General features: G+C 38.6%; 1 protein-coding gene across 1 annotated transcript; it reads left to right on the top strand.

Annotated features, from left to right (window-relative positions):
- The first annotated feature begins 991 nt into the window (after window positions 1-991).
- mmp2 (matrix metallopeptidase 2) lies at window positions 992-17,393 on the top strand. The gene is made up of 13 exons (XM_078252771.1): window positions 992-1,312; window positions 1,502-1,728; window positions 2,712-2,860; window positions 3,726-3,854; window positions 4,644-4,817; window positions 5,535-5,708; window positions 7,548-7,721; window positions 7,920-8,075; window positions 8,242-8,368; window positions 12,457-12,593; window positions 13,139-13,298; window positions 13,702-13,811; window positions 16,287-17,393. Exons 1-13 carry the CDS (start codon window positions 1,157-1,159, stop codon window positions 16,388-16,390), a joined length of 1,977 nt encoding a protein of 658 aa, XP_078108897.1. The 5' UTR covers window positions 992-1,156; the 3' UTR covers window positions 16,391-17,393.
- Window positions 17,394-17,792: the final 399 nt, after the last annotated feature.

Genomic DNA, 17,792 nt, shown 5'->3' with positions numbered 1-17,792 from the left:
AAAGGTAAATATGTTTTATTTAAGCTCATAATCAAAGATGCTCACTGCACTGTAACGATTTTGGTAACATCTGTAACTATTTTATCTGCAAATATTATGCAATAACGCTCGTAGCCTTTTTTCTTCTGAACTGACAAAAATATCTCCAGTTTAATAAATTAGGTTGGTTTACACCTATACCATTTTTGATGTATGTAAATAGTAATTTATTAGATAATCAATCTTTTTTTTTTCAAAATGAGAAAGTAATTATGGTGCAAAAACTGAAAACGAGAAAAGATTAAATAACCAGGTTATGTGGTTATATGGTTCACTGGCCCTTTTCAAAATACCAAGGTGAGTTTTCATAACCCGCCACTAGATGTCAATATACCTCTTTAAATAACGTTTGGCCTGTTTACAGCTGGGTGTCTGTGTTTTTCTCCTGACAAAGTAACATACCTGTCCTATTTAGGAAGTTGAACAGGGCACATTTGCACAAGACAACAGTTTTTGCAACTATGCCTAATAAATATTAATAAATAATATGAAGTCAATCACTGTGCAGCATGCCCCTTTCATAAAAAAAGCACATGCAGTGCAGTAACACAAAGATTGGACATCACTGCTAATTCGTGATGCCAGGTGGGACATAACTGACCCCCTGCACCTGCACATAATCCCATCATTTAACCCACTTGTAATGTAACCAGTGGAAGGTTATTGACTGAGTTGGACAGGTCATTTAACAGTATAAATGTCATAAAACATTGAATGCAGAATCATTGTAGCTACTACTGTATGTTAATAGTGATGTAGGCCTATGATGATTGGAACTGATCAGCATTCAGCATGATGAGGGAAAGAAAATCCGTAACACATTTTTGCCACATATAGTCTACATTTAGGCAATCATTTGTGTGTTTGATTGGGGCTCCCTCGCTCCTATTTCCCAACCTGGAGACTGCGCAGAAAGCTGTCTGGGGGAAAAGAAGAAAAAAAAAAAGTGCATGTGCAAGCAGAACTGAGAAAGTTCATAGAGCCGAGGTGCAGGATGTCCCGTTAAGGAGAAAAGAAAATCCTGCAAAGGAGCAGAAGCAACACAAGCTGACGGGGTGAAAGCAGTGCAACCCAGAGCGAACGAAATTTACCACACCTATATTTTTAAACTGGGAAAATGGGCATTCCGACGATATTTAGTTGTCGCCGGATTGTTCTCAAAGTGTTTTTGATTCAGTTCATCGCCTTTCAAGCAACATATGCTGCTCCTTCGCCTATAATCAGGTTTCCTGGAGACGATACTACTCCCAAAACAGACAAAGAGGTTGCTCTGGTAAGTTTATTGGTTGTTTTTCCTAAAACTATTTTCAAAGTGGGTCAGTCAGCTGTGAAGTGACTGTGTTTATTCCTGAACTCAACTGTTGGGGAATAGTTTGTACGTTGTTTATTTATTTATTTATTGCAATAATTTGTACAGAAATACTTAAGTTAAACCATTTGTATGTCTGTTTTTCTCTTTAAGCACTATCTGAATAAGTTTTATGGATGCCCACAAGACAGATGTAACCTTATGGTGCTCAAGGACACCCTGAAGAAAATGCAAAAGTTCTTCTCTCTGCAAGAAACTGGAGAGATCGATGCCAAAACTGTAGATATCATGAAAAAGCCCCGCTGTGGCGTCCCAGATGTGGCCAACTACAATTTCTTCCACAGGAAACCCATGTGGCAGAAGAAAGACATCACTTACAGGTCAGGGAATTAACTTTACCTACACATTTACTAAACAGGCATTGGATTATCCTGCACTCTTAAGTGCTAAATTGTATACTGCAAGGTACATTATAATGGGAGTGGGTCCACATTCATTCTGACTCTGAATTAGTAATACTCAAATAATGACATCATGGACGTTTTAAGCAGTATGGCCCATATGGAAGGTAATAACTTGGACCTAATACTAAAGTGATTTTAGATGCATTGCATGTATCACATCAGGACATCATGATGTTTGCCAATCACAAAAAGGTAAAATAGCCTAACTTGACCCCACCCAACTGCTGCCCATAAATCCATAACCGTAAGTATTGGGTAATGGGATATTTCTGAGTCACTATAGTTGGAATGTGATTGCCAAAGCAGTGTTTGATGAGTGCACACAAGTATAAATACAAAGCCTGAGCCTGTTTGCTTTGAGAGATGGACCACAGCGTGCCCCCCCCCCCACCCTCCCCTCAACCTCCAATCCACCCCACCCCCATCCACACAGTCGCTTGCATCTTGTGTCTTGCTTACCCCAGCATTCCTACGCAGTATGTGTCAGGTCTTTTGTTTTCGTTCTGTTTGAGGTTTACAACAATGTGGAATCGGTTTTGTGTGGCCTGATCATTCCAGCCCGTCTGCCTGTGTGTTTGTAAGGAAGACTGGGAGCCAAAGACAACAGCAACTAAGAGATCTTAGACTGTTTTGAATAAAGGACTGTGTAGAGACAGCCATATAACAGGGTTTGTGGCTGAACACTGTTTCAGGAACCATTTTCACCAGATGATTCATAGACTGTTATTGCCGCTGTTTAGCTACTTTTCCATGACCTGAAGTTTAGAAAATAGATCTTATATTTCTACACGCTTTTCCAAACATGACACCCAAAGAGCCACCGTCACTATCCTGATTACACACCTTTTGTTAGTTTGTCTTGTTTTAGAATGAAAACTGACTCTCTGTTAACTCTGTAGAATCCTTGGATACAGTCCCGACCTGGATGAGGAAGTCATAAATGACGCTTTCTTCAGAGCCTTCAAAGTATGGAGTGACGTCACCCCACTCACATTCACCCGCCTCATGGATGGAGAGGCCGACATCATGATTAATTTTGGCCGCAATGGTATGCCATGGTATATAGACAATAGACAGTATATATATACTGTATCTGTGAAATACTGTACTTAAGAGACAACTGTCGCTGCTGAACTATGGTCAGGTTATCTGTATATTGTTGGGCAGTACAGTTAGTATCTATGAGCAGGTAAAAAAAAGTTCTTTCAGAACACTGACACCACTCAGTGGATTTGTATCATGTGTGTCTACAACTCAAATTCCATCAAAAATAATTGGTTTATTTTATCGTAAAAATGTCCCTGTGTGAATTCTAAAAAGCCTCTGACTATAACTCTCATTTGTCATCTTTGTCGGAGTTTTGATCAATTGTCTTGGCATATGGGAAACAGTAGTGTATGCTTACATACTTGCCCTGATGGGGCACATGAATAGTATTGCAGGTTAAAGTAAAAAAATGTAAGCACTCTTAATAACTAAGTTATGACTATGTGAATTTGCCTTCCACTTCCAAAAGATTAAATACAGCCATGTCATGTCAGTCATAACCCAAGTTAGAAAACAGTTGAACAGAGGTTCACCGCCTATTTTGTTATGTTATGAATGTGACTCTGCACCCCACCAACCTATATTTTAAGAACACATCTTCCCACAGGTCATTCCAGGCATTCCAACGAAAACAACCATTTGATATTTACGCACTGTGTCATAATGTCATTCTGTCTAGCCATAGCTGACCATGTCAGGAAATAATCTGATAATTATAGTGGAACAAAAACAAAAAGACAGTCACTTCAGAAGATGTGAAACTAAGAAATATTTTGATGTTTTAAAACACACAAATGTCATATTATGTCAGAAACACTGCTGATATTTGTCTTGAAGTGTATAATAATGAATGATGTCATCGACAGAGCACGGAGATGGTTACCCCTTCGACGGAAAAGATGGCCTCTTGGCTCATGCCTTCGCTCCAGGGCCGGGAATTGGGGGAGACTCCCACTTTGATGATGATGAGCAGTGGACACTGGGAGACGGTCAAGGTAATGAGGAACTGTTTACAAAACAACACAAAAGTGTATTGCAAAATTTCCACTACAACTGTTTGTGAGTTGTGCAATAATGGAATATAATTTGTATCCATTTGTTTAAAGATATGTGGATTTTGCATATCCATGTCCAGTCTTTTATTCAAAACAAAGTATAGGTACCACATTGGTGAGATGACAGTGCAGACCTATACACAAAAATGGCATTAATAATACATTTGACTTTCAACTACTTTGTTTTGATTTTCTTAACTTTTCGGAACTTTCTGGCACTGGATATGACGAACCTCAGCCATCTGGAAGCTGAAAAGAAAAAAATGATTTCTGTTGCAGTCATATGTATTTGCACGCCTTGACCCAGATAGTTTCATGTATATCCTATTATTAAGAACCGTCTTGTCTGAATTTATTTGCACAGAAGGAATCTATAAACCTATTTTCCCTGTCTCATGGCACAAAGAAGTCTCACAACACTTAGAATTAACTATGTTTTTTATTATATCAGTGCCTTTGCAAGTTGTGTCCCATTTACAGAATTCATGTGTACCATACATCTGAGCTGCATTTTAAATGGTATCCCATAGTCCAGGTACTGTAGCCTACTGTTTAAAACTATTTAGCAATTTACTTGACTATCATATTCATGATGATCATCATGTTTTCATTACATTGTTTTGGGAAAATATATGACAGTAATATAATGTTTAAAACGTTTGAAGTAAAAAAAAAAGTAATAGTTACAATGTGGACAAGTGTTAACATGATCCTTAATTTTTTTAACAGTGGTAAAGGTGAAGTATGGCAATGCTGATGGGGAGTTCTGTAAATTCCCCTTCCTGTTCATGGGCACTGAGTACAACAGCTGTACACCTCAGGGCCGTGATGATGGCTTCCTGTGGTGCTCAACCACATACAATTTCGATGAAGACGGCAAATATGGATTTTGCCCCCATGAATGTAAGTTTGTCCTGTGGTTCTCTTGTCTTTTTTGACACAACAATGCGGCATTGCGATGTCTCCTAACACATTTCGCTATAGTCTCTGTATAGCTTTGTAGTTTTGTGGCCTCAGCAGCATTGGTTGCTTGCCCTACTTGCATCTGTACTGAAATCGAAGCAATGTATTACTGGCAAAGTAAGATTTTTGCTATATTCAAAGCTGTTCTGCTGATTTTGGACAGAAAAAAAGTAGGTTGAACAGTATGCCAGAAAAGTGTTGTTTTTGTTTTGAGTGGATTATGGAATATTTCTTTTCCAAGTCAGTGCCCCACTTTAGAACACTGGGCTTTGTTAAACATTTTGTTTATTTGTGTTATATTGCTGTCCATGATACTAACATGATCACACAACAAGTGCCAGAGTACACATGTACCAAGTTGTTTTGTATGAGAACATGAGTGAGGCCTGTTTGTACTGTAGCCATCTGTTCTGTTTAGCTTTCGTACTGTATTGATGTAAAATAACTTCCATTCCACCTTTTTCCTTTATTCAGATTTCAGAGCACCTTCATAACTTGGAGGTCTAAGGGCCTTAGTTGCTTACAATAATCATGTTGGAATGGGGGCTTATTCTTTGTAAACATTGAACATTTAAAAAGAATGCATGATGTTGTATGAAGTTATTAGTTTATCTATAACACCTCTTTGTATTTAGCCTATTGATATTTGTTTTACAGTACTATTCACCATCGCTGGAAACGCAGAGGGCGCTGCATGTAAATTCCCCTTCACCTTTCTGGGAGAGAAGTATGACGCATGCACCACTCAAGGCAGGGATGATGGGTACCGCTGGTGTGCCACCACTGAGAACTATGACCAGGACAAAACCTTTGGGTTCTGCCCTGAAACTGGTAGGTGGTGACATCTACTGCATGTTATGCTGATCACATAATGGAGTACTAACTAGTGCTTCAAGTTAAAACCTATTGTCCCTATCTGTTGTACCGACATTTTTAAATGTGTGCATACTACTGTAGCCTATATATTGTCCTCTGTTTATATGCCTCTGTTTACGGGTTGGAAAATATCTGATACATTTTTAGACATTTTCCGGTAAATTTTCCAAGGGAAGGGAAGTTATGCTCTGGAATTTTGCACAGTTTCTATATGAACATTGTAGCTTTTAATAATGAACTTATTTGGGGGGGTAGGCTACACATAAAAAACAATAGGTCTTATGGCCATATAATTGAATTGTAACCATACACTGCATTCAGCAGCGCACTCTTCCATCACATATACAGGTAATTTGCCAGCATCCATTGAATAGGAATTCAGTAATTTTTCAACCCAGTGCATTATTCAAATGTGCAGCCCACACTACTGCACCTTCTGAGTCAAAGGTCTACATGCTTTCAGTGAAGTTTTGATTATATTACTGGAGTGAATATATTTGATACTTTTATATGATATATCAGTGAAACAGCTGATAGTAGCCTAGTAAGCAAAGTACACAACTTTTTACCTTTTACTTTTTAACATTTTTTTCTAGTTTTTGCTAGCTAGCTGTTACAGTGTGGGATATAGCTTTACGGAACATGCTAATTGAGAAGCTTTTATTCATCTATTTCCATTATTTCTTTATTGTAAAGCATTTCTTTTAGATAATTTTTTTTTTTCTTTTCTTGTTTACTTTAAACTACTTTAAACTAAACTTTGCGCATAGCCCACATTTCGGCAAAAATTTTAAAAGTGCCTTTCCCCATTAGTTAACTTGCTAGCTAGCTAACTCACCACATGGCACGTTTCACATTGTATGTATTTGAAATGGATGGATTTATTTGGCAAATTAATGTATTATGTCTGCTTATGATATGGTAAAAGGTTTGTTTCTATCTTCATATGACATGATAAATACAGCCTGAGCAAATAGCCCCTATATTTTCATTTTATTGCCGTAACTTCCTGTTAATTCCCCTAAATTCTCATCAATCCTTATGGAAGATTTTGACTTTGAATATTCACGGAATTTTGCAACATTAGTCCTTTATTTATTTTGGTAATGCAACACCATACACATATATACATGGTACGAATGTAATATCTCTTTAACATTAGTCCTGTTTAAGCGTTATGTGCTTGCTTGAATGCACACAGTGCATTTTACTGGCTGTGCTAATTTTGATGTGCAGTGTATGGTGCCCTGTTGTGGTCTACAGGAATGCTCCAACTGGGGTTTTTGGTCTTGCTCGTGGTCTGCTGAATGGCTGTGAAAGTATTTTAATGTGCAGTGGCAGGGCTTATTTTCCATTCTGTCAGTAGGACTGATTTTAGGGTTGAGGTAGTGTAGTAGGGAGGGAGATAGACAGAGAGAGGTACCACCACTGGAGCTTTTATCTGGTTCTAATTGAATAGGAAAGTAGTTTTGTTGCAAAGCCTTGTGCAAGCTTGTGCTAAATAAGAAATTATTTATTTATTTATTTGAAACAGCACTTAAATAGTCTTGCCAGATTGAAAATGATCTCTCTTTGAAAGAAAATCAATTTGGGCGGGTGCTTTTTGGTTTTGTGCCCAGCGGATTAGTTATTGATGTCATGTGTGTTGTGCCAGTGCTTTCATGCTGTTTTCAATATTATCTGCGCTCACTTCACAGTACAATACAAACTGTTTTGTAGAAACATTTGGCATATGAATAAATTAAGTTCAATACTCATTTCACTTTTACAATACACTTTTGTTGCCCCCCGCAGCCATGTCAACGGTGGGAGGAAACGCAGAGGGAAGCCCCTGTGTCTTCCCCTTCACCTTCTTGGGTGACACCTACGAGTCCTGTACCTCATCTGGACGCAGCGATGGTAAAATGTGGTGCGCTTCCACCAAGAGTTATGATGACGACCGCAAATGGGGATTCTGTCCAGACCAAGGTATGGATAGTGTGTGGTCTTATTCATGTGTCCCACCATCATACTCCATAAAGTACAACCACTGGTAGACTGTAGCCAAAACTTGAAAGACGTAATCATATTATCCAATTCCCATTTCCCACTGTACAGTATCAGTATTTTATGAAGGGCTATTCAAAGTTTACAGTGAAGTTTCTTCATTGTGCTGCATGTTTCTAGGCTACAGTTTGTTCCTGGTGGCAGCCCATGAGTTTGGTCATGCCCTTGGCTTGGAGCATTCTCAGGACCCCGGAGCATTGATGGCCCCCATTTACACTTACACCAAAGACTTCAGACTTCCTGATGATGACATAAGAGGCATCCAGGAGCTATACGGTGAGATGAAATGTCTTGTGTGGCTAGTTTCCTGGACAGAGATCAAGCCTAACACTAGAACAAAAAAAGTATATTTTTCTAATTAAAAGCCAGGAAAGATAAATGTACTGTGAGTGTGTAATCACCCCTCAAAGATGAAATATTTGGGTAAATTTCTTATAAACAGGTGTGGCGACAGACAAGCCGTTGCCTCCAACCCAGGGTCCAGTCACTCCAATGGACATCTGTAAAGAGCCAGTTGTCTTTGATGCTGTAGCACAGATCAGAGGAGAGACCTTCTTCTTCAAGGACAGGTAATCAAATCAAAGAAGAAATCCTAATATTGTTTTGACCTGAACCAGACCTTCAGCAAGCGCGTGGCACATTAAGACCAAACAAGGTAACAGCACTGACAATGAATTCCATCTAAAATAAAAGTTCCTGACCACGTTGTTTGTATATGCTAGTTGCAATGTTTTCTGCATTGATGACTCAGATAGATTTTCTGCAATCTATCTGAGTCATCAATGCAATATGAAGTCCATGTTTGATGCGCTTGAAACTTACAAGCACTGCCAAAATCTGGTTGAATTTACTGTCTGTGATCTACGGGAAGAACGACAAACAAAACCCAGTAGCCTACTTCTGGTTTTATGACTTGTGCAAGTGAAATAAGGCAGCCTACACAAGTCAGATTTTATAATAATAATTAAAAAACACGAGCAGTTTGACATGAGGGTTCTTGTTAAATATTGTTTCTCTCATTGCAATCTTGCACCACTTGAAGATTGTGTTTTAGATTCTTGTTTCATGATTTAGCAAGAGGGGAAAAAAACAACTCTTCCTCTTCTCATACAGTGACAACCAAAATAGTCATCAGTCATAAACACTGTCTGCAGTCCTCCCTCTCCACCGGCGCCAGTGAATGCAAAGTCTTGTAAGCTTACTGTGTCTACTGGCTGACCCGGAGTTGAAAAGGAGTTTCATAAAGTGCTGTGGTTTCATCAGTCTTTGTGAGTCAGCGTATATTCCCATAGGAAGGTGAACATTTTCATCCCAACAGCTGAAGTTTGGTACAGACAAAATTCTCCTCAGTCACTTAGAACAAAAGCAATAATGTGGTAGAAAAGGAACTGATAGAAAACACTAATAGTGTCCTTGTTAGTTATATATAATTTGTTAACGCTTCTAACTGTAAAATCGACTCCTTGCAATGCATGGCCATAAATGTTTCCAAAGCAAACAGGCCAGCATACCTCCGTACCAAAGAGTGTAGTCTTTCAGTTAGCCTGGTTTTACTGTCTGAGAACCTTGAGTTAGAAACTGAGAGAAACAGTCCTGCTCACAAATCCAGCTTTAATGCAGAATGACTTTTCACCTTGCCTTGGCTCTCTTCCACACATATGCAGTGCTCGTCAGAGCAGCACAGACAAACTTTGGCCTGTTTTTGAGAAGTCAAGCTGGGATGAAGCTTAATTCTCTGCTTCTCACCAAACACTTCAGATAATGCTTTAGTAGTCTAAAGATGCAGACTGATTAACTATAAAACCAACAGAGTATTGCACCTGGTAATCATCTGACTATATAATCCCATAAAATTCAATGACATGGCATTGCAGTCCTGTGATTGTTAATTGTAACACACATATGCCAAAATGCCATTTAGGTGCTTGTAGGGTTTTGCTATGCTATCCATTGTATTCCTTATATATTATGTGAGTCAGGGGACTACACCACTCTTTGGGTATTTGCAGCCGGGCCAACAACAGATCACTAATAATAATAATAATTCGGAGCAATAATTTTCAGCCAGTGAGAAAAGGCTTGTAGTTTTGGTTAGCATTGGTCTGCCATGCACAACAGCTAAAATATATCAAGAATTACAAATGTGCATACAGAAATATTGCATTTACTTAAAATTCGTTGACTTTTTTTAAGACCTACTTGACATCTCTTGTGTAACCATGCAAGGCTTTATGTGATATGTTCAAGCAATTCCTGATTTGATATTTGAATTTGAAGTTGCAATTTCAAAAATGTTCCCAAGCTCCAAAAAACTGAGGATTGATGGGAAATTGAGGACAGAGTAATCTCAAGGCACGGAAGTGAACGAACAGTAATGTATATCTCTCTGGCTGAGATAAGATGAAACGTTTCAGTACAGGCCTACAGTTTTGACCTTCACAGAGACTTAATGAGTTGCCTGAAGGCCAAGTCAGGTTTGTAAGCTGTAGAGCTCTGGTACAAGCCAAGTTGTATAGCTTCAGAGAAAAAGCGTTGCCCTCTGGGTTTCAGGGCTAATGCTTACTTGACTCACCTACTGTAAAAGTAGGATACCTTGTTTTCTCCTGGTTCAGCATATTTATGATGTAGGAGAAATCATGACATGATTCAGTGAGTCCTACTCATAGCACTCCCTGAGCTCAGCATAAAACTGTCAGTCTAGACGCTTAAGGAGAAGGCAATTATAAAGTCTGTCTCATAGAAACAGTTTGGCCAATCTACTGACTAGGTCTGTTGCAAGCCATGTGCTTGTAGCCTAGCATGTAGCCAACAGAAGCTGTGCAATGTACATTAGTTACTTTTAGTTGTAATCCTAAAGATTACAGTCCTGGTTAATTTGGTGGCACCAGTGGTTAGTTTGGTAACAGCAGTTAAACCAATTACAACCTCACAACGTCCTGGGTGGTGCTAAGCCCCGGATGCAGCAACGGTGCCCTTGCAAAATAGATAACGAAGCTAGCAGAAGAGGAAGGACATCCTGCTTCATCCCAGCACTCCACATCCGGTTACCCAGACAACATTAACGTTAGTTACATTGCTGAGGCGTTGGTGGTCACCTGCAACTGTTCATTTAACAGTGTCCCATTACTCCCTTGCAAAAATTTAAAACATCCCCTGACGAAAAAATGTGGCTGCTTTACAATAAAAGACACCAGTGTTTTGTCAGTTAACCATCTTTAATGTGAAGCAGCGACATTAGTAGAAATATTCTGTTTGCATAAGCAGTAACTTATTACAGCTCTGACTGTAAAAACAGTTAACAGTGAGGCTGTTATCAATGAAATAAAATTGCATGTCTTTTCCTGTGAATCCCTCGTGCTAGGTTGGCAATATGGATCCAGAGCTGTTTTGCTGCACCTTTTTCATATTTATCTCTAGTTGTTATTGATGTTTTTTTACTGATCTTGCCATTCTTTTTCTTTGTTTTTACCTTGTAAAGTACCTTTGAGTACCTTTTAAAGCGCTATATAAAATAAATGTTTTATTATTATTATTATTATTATTATTATTATTATTATTATTATTATTAAAGCAGGCTAGTTTATACAGTACTGAGAACACCCCTTTAACTGCCAGTTGGCCTTTCCACTGAATCTGTTCCTCGGACAGCAGCGAGAGTGATAACCTACATATAGTAGTTGTCATGTTAGCTTAGTACAGTGTGTTTGTATGTTTTAGACCATTTACTGGAAATCACATACTTTACATTACATAAACCTATTAAACTTAAAACTTGTGTGAGCTACAAAATCCATTAAAGTGAACATCACGGCTGCTGATATTTCTGTCGGAGTTACATTATGGTTGCATCGTAATGCAGGCAATCAACCTGCATTACCACACATTTATACCAGTACTTTGATAACAATACATTTGGATAAATGCATTACCTACTTTAAGGTTTGAAGTCTCAGCAATGGTTTGGAAAAATCTCTTTCAGTAAAGTAACATACAGCGCTATGTACCTTATACGTCTAGATCCTGTTACACTTAACCAGCCACCAGGCAGAGCTTTATTTTTTTTATTTTATATTTATTTAATAGAGACAGGAAGAAAAGCCAGAAAAGCCCCTTGGATATTGTTGGTACAACGCATGAACTTGACAAATTGATCCGCACTGCTTAAATAATGCAATTTATAGATTTTTAGTTCAGATTGAAATATCTCTCCTCTTACCTCCTGACAAAGGTATACACAACTTTGGGTATGTGTGTATGTTAGTGAACTGGTATTCTCATCTCCATTTTATCATTATTGCAACTCATTTTTTGCAATTGGCAGATCTTTTTCTTTTTAAAAAATAGGTCAGTGGAAAAGAGTTTGGGAAGCTGCCGTTGTTGTGCAGCTGTGTATTGGAAATCCGGGCAAGATAGGTCTTGTTCCGCTGGCGTCTGCAGCCTCAGTCCTAACGAGAACCAGATGCTCATGAATCAGGCCATTGTGGCTGGCTCGGCCAGTGAAGCGCACTCTCTCACACACACACACACACACAGACACACACACACACACACACTTCCCCCACCTCCTCAGCACCCCCCTCAGCCCTTCTTTCACTCTCATTCCATCCCCAGCTCATCTACCTTACGACCGCTCACCCACTCATTCTCTTTCTGCCAGGTTCCTGTTCAGGTCAGTCAACTTCAGAAGCAAGCCCAACGGCCCTATGCTGGTGGCCACCTACTGGCCAGACCTGCCTGCCAAGATTGATGCTGCCTATGAAAACCCAGTGGAGGAAAAAACTGTGTTCTTCTCAGGTATGCTGGAGAAAACAAGAAACTGGAGAAACGGCTGATTTAGACCTTTCTAAATATTGATGTCATGTTATATGAACTGTTCAGCCTGTTTATGTCCTCCCTGTACCTCTATGGTGTTCAGAGAAACGGACAGTTCCACTTCCATGAGTATTGAATAGGTTTCTTCACTCTTTTACCATTTGGATTCCCTCGTGGGCGTTTCTGCGAACTGAAACATTAAGAGAAGCTGGAATGTTGGCTGAGCCCTCTTGTGTGCGGTGTGGACACTTGAGATGTTCAACCATAGTTATTAGTGGTTTATGATACATTCTTTGCATTTTACTAATATGACAACCTTCCTGAATACTGATGAAAGTTAAATAATATATCCATCAGCTTCATCATACTGACGATACATGTGCTCAATAGATTTGTAGGAATATGGGATAATATAATAATCAGAAGGTTTTGTGTAAAAATAATTAACTTGCATCAATAAAACATGTCTTTAGTGTTCTTTTAGCCTTTTTTAAATTGTTGTTTACTTACTAACTCTTCCCTTTCAGGCAACGAGATGTGGGTCTACAAAGCCGATGAGCTGGAGAGAGGCTATCCTAAGAGGCTTTCAAGTCTTGAACTCCCCACCGACCTGCAGCAAATCAACGCTGTCTTCAACTTTAGGAAGAACAGGAAGACTTACCTGTTTGCTGGGGACAAATTCTGGAGGTGAGGAGAAGCAAAGCAAATGCAAGCATTTGTGAGCCTAAAACCTTTGTCTGACACACCCCAGCTTGTGCTGTTGGTGTTATCACCTCATGTTGCAATACTGAGGCTACGTCTGGATCTAGTTAGCGTTTGGTGTGACCTAAACTGCACTTTAAACCACAAGCGCTTGCACAATATGGGAACTGACTGTTTTATGGAAAACTATGAGTAGATGAGTAGTGTGTGTGTGTGTGTGTGTGTGTGTGTGTGTGTGTGTGTGTGTGTGTGTGTGTGTGTGTGCGTGTGCGTGCGTGCGTGCGTGTGTGTGTGTGTGTGCGTGTGTGTGTGTGTGCGTGTGTGAGGGAATTGTGATGCACTCATTAAAGGATTATACTGTATAAATGCACTTTTATTATGTGTACAGATACGATGAAGACAAGAAGAAAATGGACCCTGGCTTCCCCAAACTTATTGCTGATTCCTGGAATGGAATCCCAGATGGCATAGACTCTGCCTTCAGTCTTAATGGCATTGGTAAAAAAAAAAACTAATCTTTCTTTTAACCTAATTTGTTAATTGAGAGGCTCAGTGTGATTTGTAAAAGGACAATTTTACCAGAAGCTAGCAGCACCAGTTAATTGAATGCATGACCCTAAACCTGTTAGAAAATGAAAGGACCATAATGGAGATTTTGCAACGTGTCCTTTGCTACAAATTAGACATATTTAATATACCACATGTTTCAATCAGATTTCAACTGTATCTTTTAAGCAGCACTGGTTTCAAGCCAAGTCATTACAGTATAACAAGACTGCTGCTTTGAGCTACATGCAAACATGCTAATTAAAGCAATGCTAACATGCTGATATATAGCAGGTATAATGTTAACCATTGTCAACATTTAAAATTAGCATGTTAGCATGATATGATTTGCTAATTAGTACTTGAATGATGAAAATTTGTTTTGCAAGCGTAAACTAAAGTATAGGACAAATGACATGTTTTCATTAAAGACACCAAAAAAAACAACAGAGGTACACCAAAGTTATTACAGTTTATCCTTACGAGGACATGAATGCCTGTACTACATTGCGTGACAACCCATCCAATAGTTCTTGAAGCATTTCATTAAATAACATCAACCTCATGGTGGTGCTAGGGAAAAATTCAGTGGATGATCGAAGTCCTTAATCCTAATCTTAATCCTCTGGGGACAATGAATGTTTGTACAACATTTCCTTGAAATCCATCCAATAGTTAGAAATAGTGAGATATTTCAGTCTGGACCAAATGGTAAGCTGATCGATAGACATTAACAACTTTACCCATGTCGCTAGCATGGCTACAAATTTTACCATATAATTGTGTGACAATATGAATACTACAAACATAAACTGGTATTTTACAATGTGAAATAAATGCTACACTAATGTATCGATCTCTTTTGGAAGGGATATGGAAAACTGTGAAGAAATAAACCTGCAATGACCACTGTATCAGTTCTAAATCAAAGAATAGAGACTAAAATAGTAAAAGGCATTCAGTCTACAACTTTGTTTGAGTCTTTAAGAATACCTTAGGCCGGCTACACACTGCCTGTGTGGCGTGAGCGTGGCGTTTCTGTTGCGTGTCAGCTGCATGGCGGTTTGTGGATTTTTCTATGTCTTTACACACCAGAAACGTGTCTGACGCGGTGCTGCTGCTGCTACCCTTGTCTGTACACATGTATGGCACATGTTTCCCATTGATAAAATGAAATTTATCAATGTTAAACATAAATATGTACTGATTTGATTACAGCAAAGACAACGTCGGCAGTATTGACAGCAAAATAGGCTACATAATATTTCGTTCTGTATTGACAGGTGTAATATTACAAAATCGATTTTTTTTTTTATTACATTTATATCTGCATTTATATCAAAACCTAGAGACTTTCAAACATCAACATGTCATTTATTAATATGTATTTGTGTCAAAATGACATATAAACATCTTTTCCTATTCTATTTTGCCTGAAAACGCTTCCAACACGCTTGCGTGTCGTGTGAAAAATAGGCGTCGGTTCTATTTCTAGCATGCATGCGTTTATATAAAATATAATATAAATATATAACGGACACGCCACGCAGCTGACACGCTCACACCACGCAGCCATTGTGTGTTAGATTATAGCTGGATTAGAGCTGGTGTGCTGTGTACTAGTTTACAGTGTTTAGGCTGGCATTCCTTCTGGTTAGATCCAGTCAGCTCTATCAGCGAGTCTGGCACTGTGCCTCTGTCAATAACACCCCTCATATACCGCAACCCAGTAAGCAATGACGTGATCTAACCAGACATGAACTGTTTCAAGGAACTGACTGAAAATGAGGAAGTACAACGGGCCAAAGGGAGTAATTCTGAAGTTAGGGAGTCATCTTTGGCCTGATGTTGATAGAAAACAGAGGGAGAGCAGTTGCTTTATGTCTCTCATGCTTTAATTTGCTGTGAGTAAATACCTCATGATGGTTAATGTTAGCTTTAAGGCATTGCAACTAAAGTTTAAGAAATAAATGGATGTGAATTTCTGTCATGACACCACCAGTAAACTTCTTCTGAGACTGTCAGTGTCAACCATCTATCCTTGAGGTTAGAGGTGGTATGCAGTTTTTTGTCTATGGCAAGCAACCAGGGATTTTTCCATCACTGCTCTCCTAACATACACACAGTACTGTAAGCATCACATAGCCCCTTCCCCACACAGTGGACACACATATTTATATAAAGCAAGTCTGTGCACCTTTACAGAGCTGCCTCTGTATGCTTTCTGATTAGCATGATTTAGTGAGTGAGGCTAAACACTGGCTTCAGTAGAGCCTGATTTGCTGTTTTAATCCTCGACACTTTGATTGAAACTGATTATACTTTTAGACTATATGCTTTTATTAAAGCTTGATTATTTTATTGTACTATTGCATGGTCGTTTACAAATATGTTAAACAAAGTGTGTTTTGTGCTTGTATTTAACAGATTACAGCTACTTCTTCAAAGGCAACCACTATTTCAAACTGGAAGACAGCAGCTTGAAGATTGTCAAATTGGGTGAAATCACAAAGGACTGGCTCGGTTGTTGAGCATTTCCAAAACGTCTCGCAGCTGGCTAATTCCTGTAATGACCTCTGGCCTCATGAGGACATTGCGATAGTATCAAGCACAACTTGAGGCCGCCGCAGTGCACACTGTTGTAAGTTTTTATCCCAGCAACTCTGCTTCTGTGGGAGACATGTCCCTTCCAGCCTGTATAACCAGCCTCCAGCTTTGTAGACAGGCACCTCGGGACCTTCTACACAGGCTAAACATAGGCAACTGGATATTTGCTCTCTGTGTGATGTTGACATTTTATTTGTTATGCTGATGCAGATTTATTTCAATATGTACCCCCAATTTTATTGTTTTATAGTTTTTTTGTTATTTTTTTAAAAACTCAGACATCGGGTATGTCCACACTGCATTGAACGCAGTGCTATACTGTGCTGTGAGATATTGCCGTTTTATGCAAATTTAATTCTTAAATTTAATAATCAAGTGCATTTTTATAAATGTATCAACTTTTAATTAATGTTGTCATTTTTGTGCAATACATTTGACAAATAAATTTGCACAATGTGTTTGACCGAAAAATGGTGCTTTAGAGATTGCTTTTTGCCTATAGTCTTATATATATATACAGTATATACATTTTATATTCTGTGTAACTATGTCTGATTACTTGGTATCCTCTGGATGTTAGAAAGTGGTATTCACAGGCACACATTATTCTTCATTTTCGTCAGCACTTTGTATAGGACTATATAAGGGAACTGCTCAGTGTGGAGACCAAATTATTGTCATGGGAACTCCATGTTGCATTTCCCTTCACTAATGGTACTGGAAGATTAAAGGCACAGGTTGCCTCTAGAGGCTGTATTGCTTTGCTGCATGATGGAATCATGACAAGAGTACCGCAGTACTATTGTTTAATAATCTTTTTTATATTCTCTTTTCTCTCTTGTGTTTTAACAATACAGTTATTGTGTTTTGTGTTGTTTTAATGCTTGTGCACTTTGTTACTGTCATCAATAAAGATGGTCAATATAATGTGGATCAGTGTTTAGTTTAGTTTAGTTTATTAGTTTATTAGTCAGGGACCGTGCACAGTTCAAGCCCTGTACCAGAGTTAGCTATACAGCTAATTTAAATCTGTGGTCCCTGGGCAAGGGAGATAAAAGGACAATATAGACAATACAGATAATACTATAAAAACAGATAGAAACTTAACAACAAACAACATATAACAAGCATTACATAATATATAAACCAGTATACAAAAATATATAAATTCCATGTTACAGAAAGATCAATGATCACATAGTTGATTCGCCTTCAGCCAAGTCTTTAAGGACATTTTAAAACTGCTGAGACTTGCACAATCTCTAATGTGAAGTGGAATTAAGTTCCACGTTTCTACTGCTGTAAATGAAAAAGCTGATTGACCAA

The sequence above is a fragment of the Sander vitreus genome, chromosome 1, assembly GCF_031162955.1.
Source record: "Sander vitreus isolate 19-12246 chromosome 1, sanVit1, whole genome shotgun sequence".
Taxonomy (NCBI): domain Eukaryota; kingdom Metazoa; phylum Chordata; class Actinopteri; order Perciformes; family Percidae; genus Sander; species Sander vitreus.
The sequence above is the reverse complement of the archived record's forward strand: the minus strand, read 5'-3'. Positions and strand labels throughout refer to the sequence as shown.

Excerpts from the sequence above, each read along its gene's own strand:
- mmp2 (XM_078252771.1), top strand. The coding sequence starts at position 1,157 with ATGGGCATTCCGACGATATTTAGTTGTCGCCGGATTGTTCTCAAAGTG. Across the intron at positions 5,709-7,547 it reads TGGGTTCTGCCCTGAAACTG|CCATGTCAACGGTGGGAGGA; the intron begins GTAGGTGGTGAC and ends TGCCCCCCGCAG. Across the intron at positions 7,722-7,919 it reads GGGATTCTGTCCAGACCAAG|GCTACAGTTTGTTCCTGGTG; the intron begins GTATGGATAGTG and ends GCATGTTTCTAG.